This window comes from Rosa chinensis, chromosome 2, assembly GCF_002994745.2.
Source record: "Rosa chinensis cultivar Old Blush chromosome 2, RchiOBHm-V2, whole genome shotgun sequence".
NCBI classification, from domain to species: Eukaryota; Viridiplantae; Streptophyta; class Magnoliopsida; order Rosales; family Rosaceae; genus Rosa; species Rosa chinensis.
The window spans coordinates 47,327,198-47,337,947 of NC_037089.1; the positions used below are offsets into that span (position 1 = coordinate 47,327,198).

Here is a 10,750-nt window from a genome sequence, read left to right on the forward strand (position 1 = left end):
TTGTTTCATATGTATCTCAATGTGATATGTACTAGCTGTTTAGGTTATGTTGTAGTGTTTTAAATTACAGGTTTTGTAGGTTATGTATCTCATTGTTTCATAAATCTCGGGAACCTACATTTGTGGTAGTTGAGCTCAAATTGGGGATAGAGGGAGTAACAACAAATAAGGTTAGATGACTAATGGAAGAGTGTGAAACAGTTTCCCTATATTTTTACTTTCCACCCTGTTGTTTTTGGGAGGTTTTTATCTCCATCTTTTGGGCCGCAATTTATGACTTTATTTTCCAGTTGTGTTGCAAGGGTCATTCTGTGGCATTTTTTGTGTTTCCAAGTATGTAAATGCAGCACTAATGGTTTTCCTTTTGGTGAGTGTATAAAGCATTCAATATTGCGTCTTATGAGCAACGGCTATTCAAAAAATGAGTATCCAGTTCATGAGACTCTCAATATTAAATGCTTTATACATTCTCCAGTTTACTTTGATCTAGTGCAAATACTTATAATTCGCCTAGGAAATTGAGTTATTGATCTGGATGCAACTTTTGTTCTTTTGGGTAGTTGATTCAGATGTGAACAGAGTGTTACCTTCAAACTAGTGAATTGTTTGATGTTTGTTGAGTATTATTTAAGAGGCTCTTGTAGTCTTGTATGTCTAGGCCATCCATGCCTCCAAAGAATCAATCGAAAAAAGGGAAAAGAAGCGATTGCCCTAAAATAATATGGATAATTGTGTCCATGAAACATATAATTCTGAGTTTTCATATTGTCTTCGTGGTATTTCCCACAACTTATTTTATGCTGTAGTTGTGGGTATATGCCAGAATTATACAACTTCTTGTATTTGTCTAATCCCCATGCCCTTATCCCATTATTAGAAGGGAGATTTTAGCTTCTTTCAAGGGCAGGAAGTTAACCTTATGTGTGTAGTCTAGATATTATACCACACAAGGAAAAGACAAAAAAAAAAGTGTTCTTCATTCCAAACTTCCTCAGTCGAGGAAGTTGTCTCCTGTGATTCTTATACTAAGTAGTTATCCTCATTTTCCTTAAATTCTTTGAAGTTCATACAAAATTGATGTTGAGTAGGAGGAGATTTCGCGATTATGTCATCTATAATTTGTTATCCTCCCCTTGGTTGTCATCGAAACAGACTGCCAACCAAATGATACTGAGCATTTTTTTGTTATGTTATCAACTTTTATTTGTGCAGTATTAGTTTGTCATATGCTTTTGTTGATTTCTATGTTAAATATGGTTCTAAATAATGCCTCTAGCCAATACGGATAATATTGGTTGTGCCTCTTGTCAGCTTCTTTTGTTGTCTTTACATCACCTTCTTCTGATTTGAAGTTAAGATGCTCGGTTCATGTTTTATCCTTGTGTGTGTATATCTCATATGTGAGATATGCTAATTATGTAATTGTGTCAGAGGGCTGAAATTAATGAGTTGTGGGTCATGATGTTTCTGAAACCTACATTTTTGGTTGTATAGATCAAATTCATGTTAAGAATGGTTGGTTGGTTGACACTGAAAATTTTGTTCTGAAACACCTTTTAAGTTTTTTTTGGCTCTGGCATGGCATGCTTTTCATAGTAGAGCATTTGATTAATTCAATGACATATTATATTTTTATTATGTTTGTGTGGTCAAGAGAAGGTTCTTTTTCTCTTTTTTCACCATGAATTGTCACAGTTTATAATGTGATTGCGTGGTTGCGTCTCTAGGGTCTTCCTTTGTTATTGCTTTTGTTTCTGAGAATGTAAAACTGGCATAAAGGATGATTTCATCAGGATTGTTTTGAAAGGAAAAAATAGTTATTTGTCAGAAATGTATACAGTTTTGTGGGACTGTAGTCCTGAATGCTTTATGGATTGAGCAAATGGACCTATTTTATTGCTGCATGTTCATTTGTTATACATAGAAAAATCATTATTACCACAGGAACATGAGTTATTGGTGTAGAAATAGCTTTCTGTTATTTTGTGTAGCTGATTGAATAGATGTGAGCAGTGTAACCTTGAAACCCTTGAATTTTTTAGGTTTTGTTTAATATTATATACATGGCTTTTGTAAGACTAGGACGTTTCATGCAAACCAACCTATAAGAAAATTGAAGATGGATAAATGTGGCATGTTATTTCCAGCACTCAGTTATATTTGGATTGTGGATAAATGTCCTAACTGTATACGGTCAATGGTACTTCTGTCCTTACTAGAAATGAGTTTGGAAGGGTCTAGAGTCTAGACATAGAAAAGGAAAGTAGTCTTGTATTGTTCCAGGAACTTTTTTTTTTTTTTTTACCCTCTATACTACCAGTTTAAAATAGGTTTTAGTGCTTCTCGGACGTTGCACTGGCTATATTGGAATTTTATTTGTCCTCTGCATGGAAATCACTCGTTTAGACACTGTAGTGCTTGACACAAACAAAAGCATCAACTTCTGATGTTGTAATAGTATTCCATTTGTTTAGTTTATGACATTAATCATATCTTGCTGGGATATTGTCATCTTTGTGAATTGCATCATGGAATATTGTTCATTGGATTTTTTCGGACTTGGAATGCAGATGATAGAAGTGTCACCTATTGTACTTGAGAAAATATGAGGTATAGATTCCTTGCAGTTTAGTGCTCACTTGTTTGCATAGATTTTGGCAAATACTCTTAGTTAACCAGTCCCTCATTCCCTCTCACTATGCAGTAAACTACTCCAGAGCAAGACGCATTCTTATGTATATTAGGGATAGGAACCTCATAGAGTTAAGGTTTCATTCTATACAGTGCCTTAAGAGTTGAGGTTTCAAATTTTATCCCATTATAGGATTTGTAGGTTGAGGATTCAATCTTAACACATTATGGTCCTTAGATTTTTCCATTCACCTCCTCAAATTTTCTCTTGCAAATCTGCTTTTCGAATCAAGTATGGTGCTTAATTTCATGCCCCATCAATTTTGAAATTGGGATATTTCACCTATCTATGTCATCAAGTTCAGATAAAAAAAAAGTCATCAAGTAAATTAAAAATGCATGGAAATATAATACTCAAACTGGGGATGGGAAAATGGTTTGTGAAGCGGATATCGGCCGGGCTTGCCTCATAAGCATTGTGGGTGCGGGGGTGGGTTCTCCGTTTACATTGTGCAGGTGCGGGAGCGGGGAGATCTAAAATGTCGCAAGAATGATGTTGAGCATTAACTTGGTCATTCAGAATTATTCTTGGCAGTAAGTAAAGTTCAATTTTTTTTTTGAAGTGTTTTGATCTTGTTGCTGATTACTTCAATCTTTAGAAGTGTTTTGATCTTGTTGCTGATTATATAAAATAACTTAGGCAATATATGCCTGGTGTTTTCGCCCTTGACGAAATCTTGCTTCATTTGCTCAATCTAAGCTGCATTATCCTCAAAAATGCACATAGGTTCATCTTCAATAGACTTCAAATCACAAGTTCTTCGAATATGTGCAACTATAGACCTTAGCCATATGCACTCATGCATTACTTCATGTAGAGCAATAATCTCCGCATGATTCGAAGAAGTACCGACAAAGGTCTGCTTCGTAGACCTCCAAGATATCGGTGTGCGTCTCATGGTAAAGATATAACCAGTTTGGGAACGACTTTTGTGAGGGTCAGAGAGTTTCACAATATCAGCAAAACCTTTCAAAACTCTAATGTCATTTTGGAATGGGGATAGGAGAAGCAGGCCAATGTTGGCGGTGTTCCTGGTGCGTGATAAGTTTTAATCCATCATCTCTCTATAGGGATAGAACAAGCCCATATTAATCCTACATTTTAAGTATAAAAAGATTGTCTTTATACCAGTCCAATGAAGTTACATTGGCGCAAGGCTATATTTAGCCAACAAGTTCACAACAAATTAGGTGTCCGGTCTTGCATTGTGCTAAATACAATAATGCATCTATTGCACTTAGGTAGGGCACTTCTGCTACTAACACATCTTCATCATCATTCCTGAGATGAAGTAGATCCCTCTTTGGGTCAAGACTTCGGATAACCATGGGAGTGTTTACAAGCTTGACTTTATCAAAATGCCTAAGAATTCATTGACACGGTATACAAGTTCAAAATCTAGATAAAACAGTGTTCTCCTAAGGTCCTTGATCTCAAACTCAAATTTCAAGTGTTCAGCGATTTCCTTTAACTCATTAAGGATTTCAATTATGTTCATCAACATAAATCGTGACAATTGCAAATCTAGAACTTGTCATGGAAACCCACGGGCATAGTTCATCATATACCTTTTGAATCAAGAAGTCACTTAGTAAGTGTTGCGTCCTCATTGCAAATGCGCTCCGTGGTCTAGAGCCAATTGATTTGAGCAAATGAAGTCCATCAGGGACTTTCATGTATATTTTCGTATCTATATCCCTATAAAGATACGTAATGACCACATTTATAAGCTGCATGTTCAGTTATTGGGAAAATACCAAACTGAAAAGGTAGTGGAGTGCAATGACAAATATTACGTGAGAATATGTTTCCTCGTAGTCAATTTCAGGGCGTTTGTGAGAAGCCTTGTGCCATGAGCAAATATCCTCTGTTTGTCATATGCTTTTGTTGATTTCTATGTAAAATATGGTTCTAAATAATGCCTCCAGCCAACACGGATAATATTGGTTGTGCCTCATGTCAGCTTCTTCTGTTGTCTTTACATCACCTTCTTCTGATGATTTGAAGTGAAGATACTCGGTTCATGTTTTGTCCTAGTATGTGTATATCTCATATGTGAGATATGCTAATTATGTAATTGTGTCAGAGTGCTGAAATTAATGAGTTGTGGGTCATGATGTTTCTGAAACCTACATTTTTGGTTGTATAGATCAAATTCATGGTATGAAGAATGGTAGGTTGGTTTAGGCCTCATCAAAAAGCCCGCGGATCAAGTGGGCCGATGGAGGCCCGCCAGCCCGCAGGGCTTTTGGCCCGGCCCGGCCCGTCAAAAAACCCGCAAAAACCCGGCCCGGCCCACCAAAAGCCCGCTAGGCCCGGCCCGTAAAAGCCCGCAAAATATTATATATATATATATATGTATGTGTGTGTGTGTGTGTGTTTATATATGTGTGTGTGTATATATATATATATATATATATGTATGTGTGTGTGTGTGTTATATATGTAGATATATCTATATGTGTGTGTGTGTGTTTATAAATATATATATATATATAGACACATATAGATATATATTTGTGTGTGTGTTTATATAGATATATATATATATATATATATATATATCAATATATCATATGTGTGTGTGTGTTTATATATATATATATATATATATATAGAGAGAGAGAGAGAGAGAGAGAGAGAGATATATAGATATATATATATATATATATATATATATCAATATATCATATATGTGTGTGTGTTTATATATATATATATATATATATATATATATTAATATATGTGTGTGTGTTTATATATATATATATACATATATATATATATTAATATATATGTGTGTGTGTATAGAGAGAGAGAGAGATATATATATATATATATATATATATCTGTGTGTGTGTGTGTGTGGGGGGGGGGGCAGTTCTTATACTATTATACTTCTATATAAAATATGTGCATATATATATATTCTACATATCGGTTGACCAATCCGATCGGATTCCAAAATATGGTGAAATTGGCTAAATTTTTTACCACACTCATAATTTATTGTAATAAACTCATCCAACGGTCGGTTTTTCCATTTTCTTTGAATTGATAGGGGTTGCTCTTTGGAGTGTATGATATATAAATATAGGTTTAAAAGAGTAACTACGTTTGACCTAGTTGATCGAATTCGAAACGAGAACCAAATTGGCTGAATTTTCTACAACCACCATAAAACATTACAATCTCTCCATCGAGCGGTTGGTTTCTCCGAATTCATTTTCTACTTCATGGTTGCTTTAGAATGAACCTAAACAATTTAAATGCAATGTATAAGTCATACAACTATAGGAATAAAATTGGTATAGACCAATGAGTCTGTAATTAAAATTATTTTTTTTATCTTATATCCACGCACATCCATTGATGGAATATATACAAACGTGATGTGAAAAAATAAGCACGTTTCGCAGTTGTCACGGCATCGGTCAACCAATAAAACATATAAGTGACTACGGTTGACCAATCCGATCGGATTCGAAAATATGGTGAAATTGGCTAAATTTTTTACCACACTCATAATTTATTGTAATAAACTCATCCAACGGTCGGTTTTTCCATTTTCTTTGAATTGATAGGGGTTACTCTTTGGAGTGTATGATATATAAATATAGATTTATATGAGTAACTACGTTTGATCTAGTTGATCGAATTCGAAACGATAACCAAATTGGCTGGATTTTCTACAATCACCATAAAACATTACAATCTCTCCATCGAGCGGTTGGTTTCTCCGAATTCATTTTCTACTTCATGGTTGCTTTAGAATGAACCTAAACAATTTAAATGCAATGTATAAGTCATACAACTTTAGGAATAAAATTGGTATAGACCAATGTGTTTGTAATTAAAATTAATTTTTTTATCTTATGTCCACGCACATCCATCGATGAAATATATACAAACGTGATGTGAAAAAATAAGCACGTTTCGCGGTTGTCACTGCATCGGTCAACCAATAAAACATATAAGTGACTACGGTTGACCAATCCGATCGGATTCAAAAATATGGTTAAATTGACTAAATTTTTTACCACACTCATAATTTATTGTAATAAACTCATCCAACGGTCGGTTTCTCATTTTCTTTGAATTGCTATATGTAGCTCTTTGGAGTGTATGATGTATAAATATAGGTTTATAAGAGTAACTACGTTTGACCTAGTTGATCGAATTCGAAACGTGAACCAAATTGGCTGGATTTTCTACAACCACCATAAAACATTACAATCTCTCCATCAAGCGGTTGGTTTCTCCGAATTCATTTTCCACTTCATGGTTGCTTTAGAATGAACGTAAACAATTTAAATGCAATGTATAAGTCATATAACTTTAGGAATAAAATTGGTATAGTCCAATGTGTTTGTAATTAAAATTAATTTTTTTATCTTATGTCCACGCACATCCATCGATGGAATATATACAAACGTGATGTGAAAAAATAAGCACGTTTCGCGGTTGCCACGCCATCGGTCAACCAATAAAACATATAAGTGACTACGGTTGACCAATCCGATCGGATTCAAAAATATGGTTAAATTGGCTAAATTTTTTACCACACTCATAATTTATTGTAATAAACTCATCCAACGGTCGGTTTCTCATTTTCTTTGAATTGCTATATGTAGCTCTTTGGAGTGTATGATGTATAAATATAGATTTATAAAAAATTAGTGTCTTTAAAAATTTATTTATCAACAAATTAGTATCTATATATAAATATAGATTTTTTTGGGTACAATATAGTTATATAGATTGTTATCTTTGGTTGTATTTGATCATTATCCATTGAATTTCCAAAGCTTGATTAAAAAAAAAAAATACTTGTGTCTTTAAATATTTATTTATAAATAAAGCCCGCAAGGCCCGGCCCAAAAAAGCCCGCAAGGCTAAGCCCGGCCCGGCCCGGCCCGAAAAAGCCCGCTTTATATGGACGGGCTTGGATCATTTGATTTTTAATAAAGTCCGGCCCGGCCCGGCCCGGCCCGCAATTATTTAAAAATATAGCAAGGCCCGGTCCGTTGACGACCCCTAGGTTGGTTGACATTGAAAAATTCGTTCTGAAACGCCTTTTTAAGTTTTTTTTTTGGCTCTGGCATGGCATGCTTTTCATAGCAGAGCATTTAATTAATTCAATGACATATTATATTTTTATTATGTTTGTGTGGTCAAGAGAAGGTTCTTTTTTCTCTTTTTTCACCATGAATTGTCACAGTTTATAATGCGATTGCGTGGTTGCGTCTCTAGGGTCTTCCTTTGTTATTGCTTCTATTTCTGAGAATGTAAAACTGGCATAAAGGATGATTTCATCAGGATTGTTTTGAAAGGAAAAAATAGTTATTTGTTAGAAATGTATACAATTTTGTGGGACTGTAGTCCTGAATGCTTTATGGATTGAGCAAATGGACCTATTTTTATTGCTGCATGTTAATTTGTTATACATAGAAAAATCATTATTACCACAGGAACATGAGTTCTTGGTGTAGAAATATCTTTCTGTTATTTTGTGTAGCTGATTGAATAGATGTGAGCAGTGTAACCTTGAAACCCTTGAATTTTTTAGGTTTTGTTTAATATTATATACATGGCTTTTGTAAGACTAGGACGTTTCATGCAGACCAACCTATAAGAAACTTGAAGATCGATAAATGTGGCATATTAATTTCCCGCACTCAGTTATATTGTGATTGTGGATAAATGTCAGAACTATATACAGTCAATGGTACTTCTGTTCTTACTAGAAAGAGAAAATTTCAGCCAACGTCCTCAAAATATGCTACCAAGGCCAATTTGATACCCGAACTCTCAAAAGTATCAAGACATATTTTGATATCAACGTGATACTTCTGTCAAAAATCTCTAACGGGCCGTCTGTTTGCTGACTTGGTAAGCATGTGGGCCCCCCCAAAAGTGAAATGACCAATATACCCTTTTTTTTGTTAATTCATTTTTTTCATTTTTTTTCTTCTTTTTTTCGTTTTGTTCTTCTGGGATTTTGTTCTAGCCAAAGCGCTGCAAGCTCTGCTTCTTCTCTGCAAAAAAATATCAAAGAAAAATGGCTTCTGCTTCTTCTTCAACCTCAGTCTTCTTCTTCTTCTCTCTCTTTCCTCTACTTCTCCTCCGCCCAAACCATCACCAATGCTACCATCATCCTCTCCAATTCCTGCTAAAAAAAATCAAATCTTTCTGCACCCAGAAAACTGCTCTTGGCACCCGGCAGACGCCCATGTCTTCTTCTTCGCCATAACCCAGTACATCTTCACTGATCATCAAAATAACACACCTACTGGATCCACTATCGTGATTCAACTACCACCTAAAACGAAACCGAAACATTTAAACACACTTAGAAGCAGAGCTCTTTACTATTCCCAGCAACATCGGAAATCCGAAACCCGAAACTCAAAACTCTCTGTCACTGATTCCTTGCCAAAATAGAAGCCTCGGTGTCGTCCCTGAGAATCGAATCGAAGCAATGTACCTTGAAGCATCAAGAACTCTGAATTGGATTCTTCTCAGCAACTTGAGAGTTCCACAACATCCACGCTTCCCTATAATGTGAAAACAGCTCCTTCAACGCTTGGTTCTGATACTGAGGCCGATAATAAGCCCCAAGACTCTCCCAACAAATCTTGTTGATGTCAACACCCTTCCTAGCTCTTGGAACCGCCACCAGAGCGAAAAGACCAAACTGGTAGCTCTTCGAACTCTCCTTCGAATTCGCCCCACAACAATCCGAATTGCAGTTCTCAACCTCACCCTGATCTTGAACTCTCTTCTCCATAACCTTGCTCCTCTTACTACACGTATTCGTCAGATCTGTCCCAAAGCTCCTCTTCTTAGCCTGCTCCAAATTCGGCTCAGAATTCAAATTCAAACCATCTCTTCTCCCATTCAGCCCCAACCACCTGTACGCCGACTTCCCTGTATCCGCCGTATGAGTCTTCTCAATCAAATTCACCGACAACAACACATTCGCAGTGTCATAGATCCTCCTCACCTTCGTCCTCATCACCGATACATTCTGTGCATCCCCTACTCCAAGCAGTAATTTGGTAGCTTCATCAAGAGAAATCGATTCCGATCAGGTACACACGAATAACTTCACAAAATTCTGCGCCAGAAGCGCCAGAGACTTTTCCCTCTTGGTCTCATCCAAGGGATTATTGTTGTTGTTATTGCAGGCCGCCGGGATCGGAGTCAGATCCAGGCCTTCTTCTCTGAGCTCCTTCAGGGAGTTAGGGACCGCGCCGAAACCCTTCCACGTGTGCGTGTTCTTGGACTTTCTTGACGTTTGGAGGGTTTCCAGGTAGGAGGAAGTGGCCATGGTTTAGGGAGAGCTCACAAATCCACAAATCCATTCCCAAAAAATAATAAATTGTGATAGAAAGGAGAGAGGATCAGATTGGGAGAGACAGAGAGAGAGAGAGAGACAGAGCTCGATCTGTTTTTTTATTTTTATTTTTATTTTTTTATTTTAATTAATTAGTAGAGAAAGTCAATTTTACCCTTGATAAAAATAGACAAAGTAATAGAAAATTATTGAACGTGGTAACTGTACAGAGTAGCGGAACGTTCTGGTAATCGAGGAAGGTTTCCCTTGGACTCCTCAAATAACTCACCCCTCGGAAGGAAGGTTCTTTCAGATCCTATCTGGCTATCCATTTTAGAGCTGTAAATAGAAGAAGCTACAATTGCGAAAATAGAGAAAAATCTCTAAAATTTTATTAGTAATATCAAACCTGGATATAACAACGCTAAGTTTCCTCATAGAACTAGAATAAGAAAATGTAAATTACGAAATTAACGTAAACCTTATTTGACAAGGAACTAGGAAGCTTCAAAAAACTGTAAGAACTGGAGTGAAATCTGCAACCCCTATAGCTCTGACATACTATTGCTCGAACAAGAATTGTCATCGACTAAATACTTTCATATTTTTAACTTATTTTGGGCAGATTTCTTCTGTCTTTAATATTCATCATGAATTGATCAGCACCTTCTCCTACATCATGCCGGTGGCACAAAACCTCCTCTGAGAGAACAGCTGTT

General features: G+C 36.0%; 1 protein-coding gene across 1 annotated transcript; it reads right to left on the reverse strand.

The window, feature by feature from the left end:
* Positions 1-9,188: 9,188 nt before the first annotated feature.
* Positions 9,189-10,045, reverse strand: LOC112183771 (E2F transcription factor-like E2FE). The gene is given in 1 exon segment (XM_024322105.2): positions 9,189-10,045. A coding segment is annotated over 1 exon segment (837 nt). The 5' UTR covers positions 10,026-10,045.
* Positions 10,046-10,750: the final 705 nt, after the last annotated feature.